The 13,862-nt window shown below is 39.6% G+C and overlaps 1 protein-coding gene across 4 annotated transcripts in view; it reads left to right on the top strand.

Moving 5' to 3' along the window:
• The window catches only part of LOC130928020 (oocyte zinc finger protein XlCOF6-like), a 55,839-nt gene that overhangs the window by 27,831 nt on the left and 14,146 nt on the right, over window positions 1–13,862 (top strand). The window contains exons 2-3 of one of the 4 annotated variants that reach the window (XM_057854195.1): window positions 67–1,349; window positions 7,728–11,416. The exons of 1 other annotated variant lie outside the window; for it this stretch is intronic. In XM_057854195.1, coding sequence (XP_057710178.1) covers window positions 1,301–1,349; window positions 7,728–9,802 — 2,124 coding nt within the window. In that variant the 5' untranslated portion in view covers window positions 67–1,300 and the 3' untranslated portion in view covers window positions 9,803–11,416. Of the gene's footprint in view, window positions 1–66; window positions 1,350–7,727; window positions 11,417–13,862 lie in introns of those variants that run through there. 2 more of the 4 variants (XM_057854194.1, XM_057854192.1) reach the window with 2 other exon arrangements.

The following is a 13,862-nucleotide window of genomic DNA, read 5'->3' as shown; positions in this document are numbered from 1 at the left end:
TTGAGAGAATACCAGATATTTTCTTTAGTCAACAATCTCCTCAGAAAAGGTAAATCTGTCTTCCAGATGGTTGAAACAGAAGTTGAATGGCTCCAAGACATTGTCGTCCGAGCTCATCCTCTTCCATCGGCAGGAAGCTTGAGAACTCCTACTGCATTGATTTTTTTTTTTTCCCCTAACCCTGTCTGTTTTCCGAAATTTCCAGGTTCGGGGTGAATCGGTAACAGGCACACTTTTGCTCAATAGACTATGTTTATTGATTAGAAAATGCAGAATAAGTGAGATTTATTGATTACAATCCCACAAGAGCAAGCAAACAATTATCAACAAATGTCAAAGATGACGCTAGACTTGAGCTTGTCAATCTCTTAATCCCCGCGTTACGTTACAGCACAACTAGTTGTCCCTTAGAAATGAAAATTGCTTACCGTGACAAACGAGTGGGAAGCCAACAACACTCCAGTAAAGCGGCAAAAGGACAAAGGCCAGGCGATCCGTACACGACCCGCTGGTAGACCTCACGGGTCGCCCGGAAGTGTCCAATTTTGTAAGGACGCACCCCTCGGAGGTGGAGAGGCCAACTTCCGCCCCCGAGCGGGGCAGCCCCGTCCAGTCACAAACATTTAAGCTACTTTTGGTTCAGCCCCCTTGAAAATGGGCTTTTCACATGGGACAAATGAGCTGTGCTGCAACAGATGCCAACAAATGGTAAATATTATGGGTGGAAAACAAGTTATGTCTATGGGACCCAGGCGTGTAACTATGGGACCCAGGCATGTCCAAACAAGTTATCTCGTGAGATTCTCAAGCGCGTCTCCTAACTATGGGAACAAGGTGAAAAACAATAGAAGTTGTTACAATCTATGTCACAGAAGCAATCATACCTCACAAAAGCATAATGTAATATTTTCCCCTATCACTGTCCCAGGCTTTTGTGCTGTCTTGCACAATCCTTTCACCAAAACTTCTTTGGAAAAGAGAAAGAAAAGAGCTATTTGAATGTTACTTAAGTAAAATAAAAATGATGCTTTGTCAATTTTATTCTTGATTTTAAACTAGGTATATAAACAATCTTACCTTTTTTTTCCCTGCCATATCTTCTTGCAGTGGGCCACCATTAACTTGAAGGAGCTGTGGTTGCACCTCTTCCTAAAAAATAATTGTAAGTCAATTAAGGGGGGGATGTTCAAAAGTGCTTCAGAGAAATGCACACTACAAAGTCTTTAAAAGCTGACCTCAGCAATTTTCTCCAAATTTCACTTCTTCAACTGATAGACTGGTGGCACTTCAACCTGGAGTGATGCTTTTGCCTTATCTGTCCAATGGCCATACTTTCTCCTGTGGCTCACGTAAGTTGAAAAAACACAAAAATAAGTACTCCACAATTTCCAACAAAGAATTAAGGTGCTGTGCACCTACTTTCCTGTGAACGTCATATCAGCAGTTTCAAAGACTTAACATGCACCCAAGTTTGAAATTGTCCGCTAGCAATCTACACCACCACTTCCTCAGAGTTGGCATCTCAGTCTAACAAAAATTAAAAATAAGTGTAAATAAAGAACAACGACAAGGATATTTTGTAGCCCAATTTGAATGATTCGGTGAACTTCAACTTACAATGGTTAAACTCAAAAAGAGCATCCAGAACAGAGTAAAGAGCATATTACAAACGGATAAATGAATACAAATATCACAGAGGAAAAAATTAGACCGTTAAAACTCACCTACCATCAACATGAAGATGCCACAGTCCTTCCCCTATGACTGTCCCGGAAAACCCTAATGTAAGAATTTAACAGAGTCACTTCCTTCGAGTTTTGAATCAATGAATATACACACTTTTACAAATACCTCTATTTCACTTCCAATCCTCTTTACATGTCCCCCTGTTGATTGACTGTCAAAGTTTTCTGTAATTGAAAGTATAGGTTTATATTAAATACAGTAGTTAAACAATCACAAAAGTGTTTCCATGCATACACAGAACACCAACCAGTCAGATTTAAATGATTCATGCAAACAAAACAAGGGCGTAGGTTTGCATAGGGACGGTAGGGACATAAAACAACCAACTTTTCAGGATGCTAAAGTTGTCCCCACCAACTTTTGAGCAACCTTATTTGCATTATATTCGTCCCTACCAATGTTGAGACCGAACCAACGCCCTTGGAAAAAAAAACAATCGCCATTTTAGAGTGGCATTTTAAAATTTTGCTTCAAATTATTGGATGAATCATTTGGACTGCAATTCTGCTTTAATTGAAGGGCCATCATAAAAAGATCGACTGAAACATTCCTTCAAAACCAAAAAAGGCTATTCTGGATCATCATGGAAACGCCATGTCAATATGAATGGATACTGAATTTCGTTAGTGATAACAATAGATCTCATGATTGGATCTGTTTTTTCCCCCACAAATAATCGGAATTTGGATCATTTATTTTGTTATGATTTGACTGTTCTTTGAAAATGAACCAAAGCTCCAAGTTGTAGTTTTTACTACTCAGCCTTACAGGCAAATGCATGTGTGGGTCACATCCTGTAGGCTTTCGCCATGTTGCAACAACACAGGGGTCAGCCACAAATATGCTCCTTCCCTGAAAAATACAAAATATATACACACGGACATATGTTATATAAATACAAACGTACGCACACACCTACATGAGCCCATACACGCATACCCACATTCTGTAGGCTACTTAGTTAAAATAATACCCGACACACGCCCAAAAAAATACTTTTTGTACCTTTGAATGAGCTACTTGTTGGGCAAGTTATGAATATGCATTTCATGTTTTTTTGTTTGGTTTTTTTTCAAACAAAAAGTTACATTTTACTTAATTGTACAAGGGACACTATTTTGTTTAAAGAAACTAAATCCTCAAAATTCACAGTTGATTCCATTTCATTGTTCAAGCCAAGGGTCCAAAAGTCAGCACATGTCAGGCAAGCTTTCTTTGTTTAGACAATCAACACCATTTCTGGCCTCTTAATATTCAAGATTTACATAAGCTGATGAGAATGTTGATTGGTTAACAAAACCAAGAGTAAATAATTATGTCCAATTGTTAACTAATATAAGGAATAATAAGCCTATCAAGATTTCCAGTGAGCACAACATTTGTCTCAGATATAAAAACATACCAGCCATTCCTGGGCAGGATGAGTTTGAACTAGAGCCTAGTTCGGGCCTAAAAAATCCAGCGCGACCCGACACGGCCCGCTGGTATTGAGGCCCGACCCGGCCCGAGCTCGATCACTTAACTAGATTTGCAGGCCCGAGCCCGAAAAACCCGATTTTTTTTTTTTTTTTTTTTTTTTTTTGAGTGACGCGGAAAAAACGCAGCAGCAGCAATTTATTTTCATTTCTTCGAGTTGGCAGAAAAAAACGTAAGTTTTCTTAATGTTTAAATAATCTACATATTTTTTTTAGAATTATCAAAGCATTCACACAACGAAATAACGCTGGGAAAGTTTGTTAAACATATTTCTGAGTGTGTGGGACATTGTTCTCACATGGACGCGCCTCTCTGACAAGGAGAGGGAACAAGAGAGGGCGGCGCCTCGGCCGTGCGCAAACTACAGCGGGAGGACAAGAAGAAAAAGCGGCCGGCGCCACGGCGTTCGTGCACACGCACAAGCAAAAGCGCAATACAGAGAGCCTGCTCTCCATTTTTTTTAAATTTATTTATTTTTATTTTTTTTTTGAGTGACGCGGAAAAAACGCAGCAGCAGCAATTTATTTTCATTTCTTCGAGTTGGCAGAAAAAAACGCAAGTTTTCTTAATGTTTAAATAATCTACATATTTTTTTGAGAATTATCAAAGCATTCACACAACGAAATAACGCTGGGAAAGTTTGTTAAACATATTTCTGAGTGTGTGGGATATTGTTCTCACATGGACGCGCCTCTCTGACAAGGAGAGGGAACAGGAGAGGGCGGCGCCTCGGCCGTGCAGCGGGAGGACAAGAAGAAAAAGCGGCCGGCGCCACGGCGTTCGTGCACATGCACAAGCAAAAGCGCAATACAGAGAGCATGCTCTCCATTTTTTTTTTTTTTTTTAAAATAATTTATTAGTCCGGCATGGCGGCCCGACCCGACCTGACCCGAACGTGAATGCTTAAATTGTGGGCCCGGGTTCGGCGTCGGGCACAAAATCTAACCTCTAGTTTGAACCGTCCATGAAGCCTTATGTTGTCACCATTGGTCCTGTCTGCACAGTGGGTTTCACAGTGTTTGTTGTCTATTAAAAAAAGTGTCCAGCACAGTCCAAAATTTAGAGGACAGTACTACTTATGTTACTTACTTCCATTTGGATGTGTGTGACATCCCCGTATCTGCAGGGGAAGACTACCATTTGGGGGTCGTGATTCAGTTTCTTCCCAATGGGGTGGTGATCTTGGAGCTAGTGAAAAAAAAAAAAAAAGAATAAATATATAGCTAAGCAGTGTAACAATATCAAGAAAAAAATCCAACTTAATTCTATTTGGATCATGTGACAACATTCGAACTACAAAGGACCAGAAACGACAAATAAAGGCAAAACAACAATACCACACAACAACAAAAACAGCAAATTGCGAATTGCAAGCATGTACATAATGAAAAATAAGAGTGCAATATATTGAAAACTACACAGAGGAGACTGTTCATTGTGAAAAAAAAAAAGTAAAACGCATAAGCAGCATTACCCAATTAATGCATCAGTACCGTATTTTTCGGACTACAAGTCGCACCTGAGTATAAGTTGCACAAGCCATAAAATGCCCAACGAAGAGAAAAAAAACATATAAGTCGCATTTTTGGGGGACATTTACTTGATACAATCCAACACATAGAACAGATATGTCATCTTGAAAGGCAATTTAATATTAAAATACAATAGAGAACAACATGGTGAATAAATGTACAGTGTACAGTGCATGAAAAACGAAATGCAAATATACTGTCCTCACCAGGACACTCCGGCTCGGTCCTGGCTATATAGCGAACTCCCAACAGACAATGCTGGACGTCCATATAATTTGCTGAATCAGTTTGGTCCTCGATAGCAAACAGATTTGCATCAACGTAAATAAATGATAATTAGGTACTATTACAGCAATAACGTAACAGGTTAGCATGCGTTCGCTAGCATTAGCACATTATTCAAACAACCAAACAACTGGCTCTAAGTGTCCGATCGCCGCTGGAAAACACACAACAACAACAGAAAAGATGATACATGCAGGCGTGGCCTCTGTAGAGATATTTTAAAAACCTAAACAATGAACGTAGATTTGCAGCCGTCTTTCTCTCTCGCTAACTCGCCCACTCACTCACTCAGAGCTACGTAGCTGTCGTCTTCTTCTGCCGTGTCAGCGCTCTTCTTCACGTAAACAAGTGCGAGTGCGCACCCACGTGGGCGTGAAAGCGCTACAAACTAAATGCATCCATTTCAATATAAAAAAAGTCAATAATACAATTGAACATACATTGCCAAAGGCAGAACGCGAACTTGGCCATTTCTTTTAAGAGTCATTCAGATAACTATAGCATGGGAACATGCTAACAAGTTGACAAAACCATCAGTGTCTCTCCAAAACACCAAAATAACATGCGAAATTATATCATAATGTGTTAATAATTTCACACATAGGTCGCTCCTGAGTATAAGTCGCACCCCTAGCCAAAATATGAAAAAAAACGCGACTTATTGTCCGAAAAATACGGTACGTATTAAACAATATAACTAGAGCAAAGTCACATGCAGTTAATAAAGGAAGACGTTATTTCAATTACATTAAAGAGCATACGACACGAGAAAAAAAGTCTTAAATGGCATTATTATGTGAATTAGAATCATATTTTGAGACGATTCGACTATATACAACAATTTAGCAAAGCACAGATGACGAGAAATTAGTCTTTTAATCTGCCGGTTAGCCACGCCTACCATTATAGGGCTTTGGTGTCCCCAACAGGTGGATGACGTCAGCGGTAGACTGGGCTCATCGATTTTGCTATTCAGCCCATTGAGGGGGAATTATTCAGAACGAGGAAAACGCGACGAAGAAAGCCGCAAAATGTCATTGTTTCAGTCTTTCTACTCCAATATTTTTACAGGATATTCTTTTTATCCAAGTATTTTTCCCCAATAGCTATATAAATGGCTTGAGAAGGACCAGTCAGCCCGTCGAGGGGGAACTATTCACAACGAGGAAAACGTGATGAAGAGAGCGGCAAAATGTCATTGTTTCTGTCTCTTTACTTCAATATTTTTACAGGATATTCTTTTTATCCAAGTATTTTCCCCAATTGCTAAATAAATGGCATGATCATGACAAATAACAGTCTTGTGCTGAATGGAATATGAAATAATAAAAATGCATTTATTCAGCACAACATGGCAAAATTACTCCATAATGGTCAAAACTGTCGACTTCACCTTTACTGTCGCACCTCCCGAACGATATTTTATGACACCTAAATCGGACATATGTCATTTCCCTTCCCCGGCTTCGGAGAATGTAAACAAACCAGAAAAAGTGACAGCTAGCCGACATGCTAACCCGAACCGAGTGATGTTTCAAAGTCTTCAAAGCGGAAAATCACAAATAACTATCCTGGATTATTTGACATGATGACCCGGTTGTCGATTGTCTCTGCGGATCGGCAAACCGCCCGGCGGAGAACAATTTACAGGTCGTTCCCCGGAGGAGGGTGGCTGGAGTTGTTGTGCAGCTAACGTGCTGCTGCTAATGAGCATTAGGAGAGTTTTTTTACATGCCGATCAATGATCAAACGTAAGTAGTCCTTCATTTAAAGGAAGTTTGTAGTGTTTACTTTGTAATCGCTGTATTCGTATTTGACATGATACAAAACAAGATGTTTACTCACTTCCTCGTAAGTCCAATGGTCCCACAGTAAATATCCACGGTGAATGGGAACCTTTTGAAACTCCAAAAAGGCGCATACGACTCTCCCTCATACAGAATGATTTTTCTGCAGCCGTTTGGCTGGCGTGATGCGAAAAATAAACGTATTAATCCGCAAAATCAGCTGAATCCTTCGTCCTCATACACAACAGTGCACTGTAGCGTGAAGAGGACGTCTTCTACCGTACACGTCACAGCGCCCTCCTCCTCGATGCAAGACCGAAGCCGGAAGTCACTCATTTTCATGGCGCGGGATTCAAAAAACTAAATAAAAATAGCGATCGCTTCCACACACATCCAAGCGGCCCATATCATTCAGGGGCATAAAATACCGCGTGTATTATGAAATAAACATGCTCTTTCGTGTCACATGCACTTTAAGAATACTATATATAAGTAAGTCTTTTCAACTTATTTTCAGAATAAACACGTCATGTTTTCCCCGCAAGTGTTGTGCTATTTAACATTTTTAAACATGCATACTCTTTTTAAAAAAAAATTTCAGTACGGCCACTTAACGTGTTTTCTTCGCGAGCGGTGAAATGACTTACTTGTTTTCGTCGCAAGGGTTGACGACATTTCCGGTCTGAGGTGACTGAGAGATGCGGTATTGCGTCATTTCCTGTCTGCGGAATGGGTACTGAGACGAGCGGCGCAGGGTATTGAGTGAGGCGGGCTGCAGCCAGACCCCTCTCGAATTTTTGGTCACTGTACTCGTTTTCTCCAAGTTTTGCACAAAGAAAAGACTGGCAGATGACAAGGTGGTGGTCAATAAATATATCAGTGGTTTTCTTATATCTTGCAGGTTTCAGAAAATATCTGGATGCTGAGCCAGAATCTCCTGGCATTAAAGAGGATGTGGAGCTCCCCCAAATCAAAGAGGAGGAGGAGCCTGAGCCCTGTCAACAGAAGGAGAGAGAAGAGCACCTTCCAATCAAAAAGGAGGAGGAGGAGCTGCGATATGGTAAAGAGGAGGTAGACGAGGTGCATATCACCAGGTTGACTGGTGAGCCCTTGAAGAGTGAAGATGGTCCAAGTGAAGGCAGCAGAGGGGCGGAGCCTCCAAGCGACAGCAGCTCAACAGAAAGATTTCAAGCAGACATTGACATCGCTCCATCAGACAGAGATGGCGCCAAGTCACACTTACCTTACAATGATAATGGTCATAAGACATCTCACGGTGACGACAATTTCTGGAAATGCTCTCAGTGTGGAAAAACCTTTGCTAATAAGTATAATTGTCAGAGGCATATGAGGAGCCACACTGGTAAAAAGCCTTTTTCCTGCTCAGTTTGTAGTCAAGAATTTGCTCTTAAGCAAAATTTACAAAGTCACGAAAGAACCCACACTGGCGAAAAACCTTTTTCCTGCTCAGTTTGTGGAAAAGGATTCCCTTCAAAGAGAGAACTAATAATTCACACAAGAACCCACACTGGTGAAAAACCTTTTTCCTGTTCAGTTTGTGATCAACGATTCAGCCACAAGAACACCTTAAAACTACACACAAGAACCCACACTGGCGAAAAACCTTTTTCCTGCTCGCTTTGTGATCAAAGATTTGCTCTGAAGCAACGCTTAAAACATCACACAAGAACCCACACTGGCGAAAAACCTTTTTCTTGCTTAGTTTGTGATCAAAGATTCAGCCACAAGAACACCTTAAAACGACATACAAGAACCCACACTGGTGAAAAACCTTTTTCCTGCCCAGTTTGTGATCAACGATTCAGCCACAAGAACACCTTAAAACTACACACAAGCACCCACACTGGCGAAAAACCTTTTTCCTGCTCGCTTTGTGATCAAAGATTTGCTCTGAAGCAACACTTAAAACAACACACAAAAACCCACACTGGCGAAAAACCTTTTTCCTGCTCAGTTTGTGGTCAAAAATTCGCTCAAAAGAAATACTTACAAAGTCACCAAAGAATCCACACTGGAGAAAAACCTTTTCCCTGTTCAGTTTGTGGTCAAAGATTCGCTCGGCAGCAACACTTAAAACAACACACAAGAACACACACTGGCGAAAGACCTTTTTCCTGCACAGTTTGTGGTCAAGGATTCGCTCTGAAGCAACGCTTAAAACAACACACAAGAACCCACACTGGCGAGAAACCTTTTTCCTGCTCAGTTTGTGGTGAAAGATTCACAGAAAAAAATAGCGTAAAAATACACAGAAGAATCCACACTGGAGAAAAACCTTTTTCCTGCTCAGTTTGTGGAAAGAGTTTTGTTCATAAGGGATACTTAACAAAACACACGAGAATCCACACTGGACAAAAACCTTTTTCCTGCTCAGTTTGTGGGAAACGTTTTATTCAGTCGGGAGAATTAACAGCACATACAAAAACCCACACTGGCGAAAAACCTTTTTCCTGCTCAGTTTGTGATCAAAGATTTGCTCAGAAGCAAACCTTAAAACAACACACAAGAACCCACACTGGCGAAAAACCTTTTTCCTGCTCAGTTTGTGATCAAAGATTCAGTCAAAAGCGATACTTGAGAACACATACAAGAAGTCACACTGGTGAAAAGCCTTTTTCCTGCTCGGTTTGTGGTCATGGGTTCACTCAAAAGCAAAACTTACAAATACACACAAAAAATCACACTGGTGAAAAACCTTTTTCCTGCTCAGTTTGTGATCAAAGATTTGCTCAAAAGCAAACCTTAAAAAAACATACAAGAACCCACACTGGCGAAAAACCTTTTTCCTGCTCAGTTTGTAGTCAAGGATTCACACATAAAGAAACCTTACAAACTCACGAAAGAACCCACACTGGTGAAAAACCTTTTTCCTGCGCTGTTTGTGCTCAAAGATTCGCTCGGAAGGATCAGATAAAGAGACACGTGTGTGTTGGTGCGGGAAGCAGTGGCAAATGACTGTTTTGCCTGTCATCCATGCTGGCTTCATGAGATTTTGACCGCCGGACGATTGTATTCCGTTGAACTTTCTTAAATCCTGTTGAGGATTGGCACTTTTGGTGCCTTGCTTTGTCCAATCGTTGTATGATGTGCATCCCCCCTATTGCCAAAACCTCACTTGATTGAACTCTCTCAAGTTGAGTAGCATTTTTTTAATATAATAATCTCCCTTTAAAACGATACTTTTAACCTTTATTATTTGAAACGGCAGACCTCAAATTCCAAAAATTCAAAATCATTCATCAATACTGTCACTAAATAAATATGGAAAATTGATATATTGTTCAATGTTGCAAAATAATAATAAAAGAAATACTGGCTCACAAATTTTGTTGTTGTTGTGGGATTAATGTTTGTTTCATTTTTAAGAATTACTATTGCACTCCTACTTGTGATTGACAGAGGCATGTTACAACAGAGTATGAGAGCCTAATAAAGAAAAATGGTATAGGGGAGGAAAAAAAAGTTTTGGTGTATAATTTTTGTTAAAAATTAATACAGTAATTTACCGAATATAACGCGCACTTTTTTCCCCCAAAATCAACTTGTAAAATCATGGTGCGCATTATAAACGGGTACATGGATGGAGACAGAAATATATATACATATTACATATATATATAAACCGATTTTTTTTTTTTTATTGACATGGCCACGTTGTGTTGAAGAAACGTATGCGGCGACCCGTTGCCGACCATTACGGTACATGACGTCACCATTTTGTTTCGGTAATACTTCACTCTAATCGGCCGAATGATTTCGTCTGTGTTAAATTCTGCTTTTTTTCACTCATCATAAAGCACAGATTTTAGTTTTTTGAACTCATTTGAGTCAACGTTTATTGCAGCTCCGCAACTCGGACCATAACAAACGTAAGCACACAGACTTCTTGTGTCCGTCACCTATGTCTGTCCCTCGGGAAACTCAAACCCAAATAACAATAGTTCCTATTGTTACTGTGTCGACAGCGATGAGCTCTTGCAGATTTCCGACTTACGTTCTTACTTTCATTTTACCGTATCAATCCATGGAAGAAACATTTATTCATCATGATGAAACGAGCAAGTTTTACAGCAGCCTTTAAAAGAAAAGTCTGTTTTGTTTTCCCCTAGATTCTGGTAAGTTGGAGAAGTTGTCAAATCATTTTATTACCATAAATATTGTCAGTTTATGGTAATGTTTTGAACTACCAATGTGCTATGCTTGTGCTGTTTCACCAGTCAGTAAAATGACATTTCTGTATCTGTACACGAGCTGTTTTCTTGTATTCTTCTATTTATTGGTGCTAAAATTCGGGTGCGCGTTATAAAAGGGTACAATAATTTCCTCTAGATTTTACAAGTAAATTTGGGGTGCACCTTTAATTACGGTATGGACTGTAATACACAAAACACACAACAATTTGTGTATTTAACTTTAGACTCGAAATTTACGTTGAAAATGTTTTTTTTTTTGTTAATAACATGGGCACCACCTGACACATTGCTTGCGACAAGGGTCACGTTGAATAAGGCGCTATTGGAAAGGAAAAGTTCACTGTTGACAGAGGAGGCGTTACCATGGCGCAGAAACGTTTTTACTATAGAGCCTACCCACGTACCACGTGCTCGCTGTATGGTTCCGCCCACTTGTCCGTCAAAACATAGTGTTAACCTGTTACGGCTACGTACATTTCTCCTATTTACGGCGTGTTTTTCTGCTCCTTAACATTAATAATCAAAATGGTGAAGGCGTGTGTGGCTGTTGGTTGCACTAACAGAGAAGATGGAAGGAGAGACTTGAAGTTTTACCGTATTCCGAGGGATCCAAAGAGGAGAGCGAAATGGACGGCTGCAATTCGACGTGAAAACTGGACACCAAAAAATCACCACAGACTATGTAGTAGTCATTTTATATCCGGTAAGATGCATTTAATATATATTTAGAGGGTTTTGGCCTGACAACCACAATTAAGATCATTGCTAGGCTAATCGCCGACAACATACACGTATGTATGTAGTGAGTGCTATCGCTAAACCATATAAACATTAAAAGCCCTAGCTCCATTGACAAATGACATGAAATACATTAGACTTGACAGTGGATGTTAGCAAGAACAAAAGATTTTGAATTGAAAATTTCGTAACTCACCTTCCGAGCACAAGATTCCTGCCGAATTTTCGTGTACGAGGACGTGTTTCACCCAACCAGCAACGTAGCATTTATAAGCCTCCAAGCTCTTAAAGTTTTTCAAACTTTCGTGAGAATAGGCTGATTTTGTGTGGACAAGATAGTTGTAAATATCAGGGTCAGGCAGAGACGGCGAAGGCAGCCGGTCAAAAATCATCGATTTAGGCATCAAATATGGATCTGGCGACTGTATAGAACGAAGCTTTTCCACATAACGCCTTTTATGCAACACATCCAGTGAGTTTACGGCATCAGAAAGCACCGGGTCTTCCATGAAATGCATTTTAAATTCCTCGATCAATTGAAACCAATGCTAATACAGAGACAAAATGACGGACAAGTGGGCGGAACCATACAGCGAGCACGTGGTTGTGTGACGTCGGTGGGTAGGGTATATACAAAAACAGAGAAATTTTCTCAAATTCAATTGAAGGTTGAAAATGAAGATGATTATGGTGATAGTTCTGTAATAGTGCCCAGTGAGGAAAAGTTAGCTGCAGATTTAGACTGTGGAGTCCAGAAAGGAAATCCATCTTTGGTGTCTTCAAATAAATAGATTCAATTTTTTTTTAGCTATAGTATTATTTGTTTTTGCTGTTTAGCTTCTGCCATGTAGAGCGCTGTTGGTTATCTGTGTGCTGGTCCTCCCTAAACTCTGCATATGGATTTAGGTCTGGAGACCGACTAGGCCGGGGGTCGGCAATCCGTGTTTTGAGAGCCGCATGCTGCTCTTAAGCGCTACCCTAGTGGCTCCATGGAGCATTTTCAAAAATGTTAGAAAAAGGAAAAACATGGTTGAAGGTAGGCATGTGCCGGTATGAGATTTTCATGGTACGATAACCGTGAGCAAAAATACCGCGGTTTCACAGTGTCACGGTATTGCAATTATAGCTCCAAAATTTTGAGATGTATGGGTTTAATAAAAAAAAAAAAATCCATTGAACAGGATTTTTTCAAAACATATTTGCAAATTGGAACATGAATATAATGTGAAAATAAATAAACAAAAAATAACAAATATTATATTAAATTAAAATAAATAGAACCTAGACTATACCCACAGCCACAGCTCAAGTTGCTCAATATTAGAGTAAGAACAAAATAATTGCTATAAAAAGTAAAAACACTTCTAAATAAAATTAAAAATATATACTGTATGACTTTTTTTTTTGAGGGGGGAAGCTCAAGTGAAGTTTCGCCATTTTCAGCCACTGTGTCAACTCTAGTCTACATGATGCCATGCCTTTGTGTTAAAAAGAACAAAGAATTCATAAGTTAATAAGTTAGTTAAAAATGTATAAGTTAGTTTTATAAATTAGTTAAAATGTAAATATTGTTGAGGAAAGGTTTCATATAAAAAATAAAAATAAAAAAAAATAAAAAGTGAGGAGTGAGACCTCTTCTCACAATTAGCGATCTTTGACGCGATTCTTTTTCTTTCCCCCTGCATTCAAGCTTTTCTCTCACTCAGCGGCTGTGAGACATAAAAGAAAGTGCTCTCCCAGTTTAGCCTAGGCTAGCATTCCTCTTTGTAAGTTTTAGTTAGTTTGTATATTGAATTTGAAAAGAAAATGTGTGTTTTGTTTATGGCGAACTTTTTAATGGAGCTACTGCTATCCTCTTGAACCTAATCACACGTGGAAAAATACAATTGTACAGCATTTTAAATGTATTTATTTGTATATCACCACGATTTGAGAGCTCAATAAATTGAAGAAAAGTACGCCTTGTGTTTGGAGGATTTGTTTTTGGGTTTGCTGGCTGTTTAGTGACACTCACGGCAACAAACGGGAAGGGGTGAGCGGTGCCGCACCAAGCCACTTCGGCTGCATTTTGGCACATGAAAAAT

Source organism: Corythoichthys intestinalis, chromosome 13 (assembly GCF_030265065.1).
Source record: "Corythoichthys intestinalis isolate RoL2023-P3 chromosome 13, ASM3026506v1, whole genome shotgun sequence".
Taxonomy (NCBI): Eukaryota; Metazoa; Chordata; class Actinopteri; order Syngnathiformes; family Syngnathidae; genus Corythoichthys; species Corythoichthys intestinalis.
The sequence above is the reverse complement of the archived record's forward strand: the minus strand, read 5'-3'. Positions and strand labels throughout refer to the sequence as shown.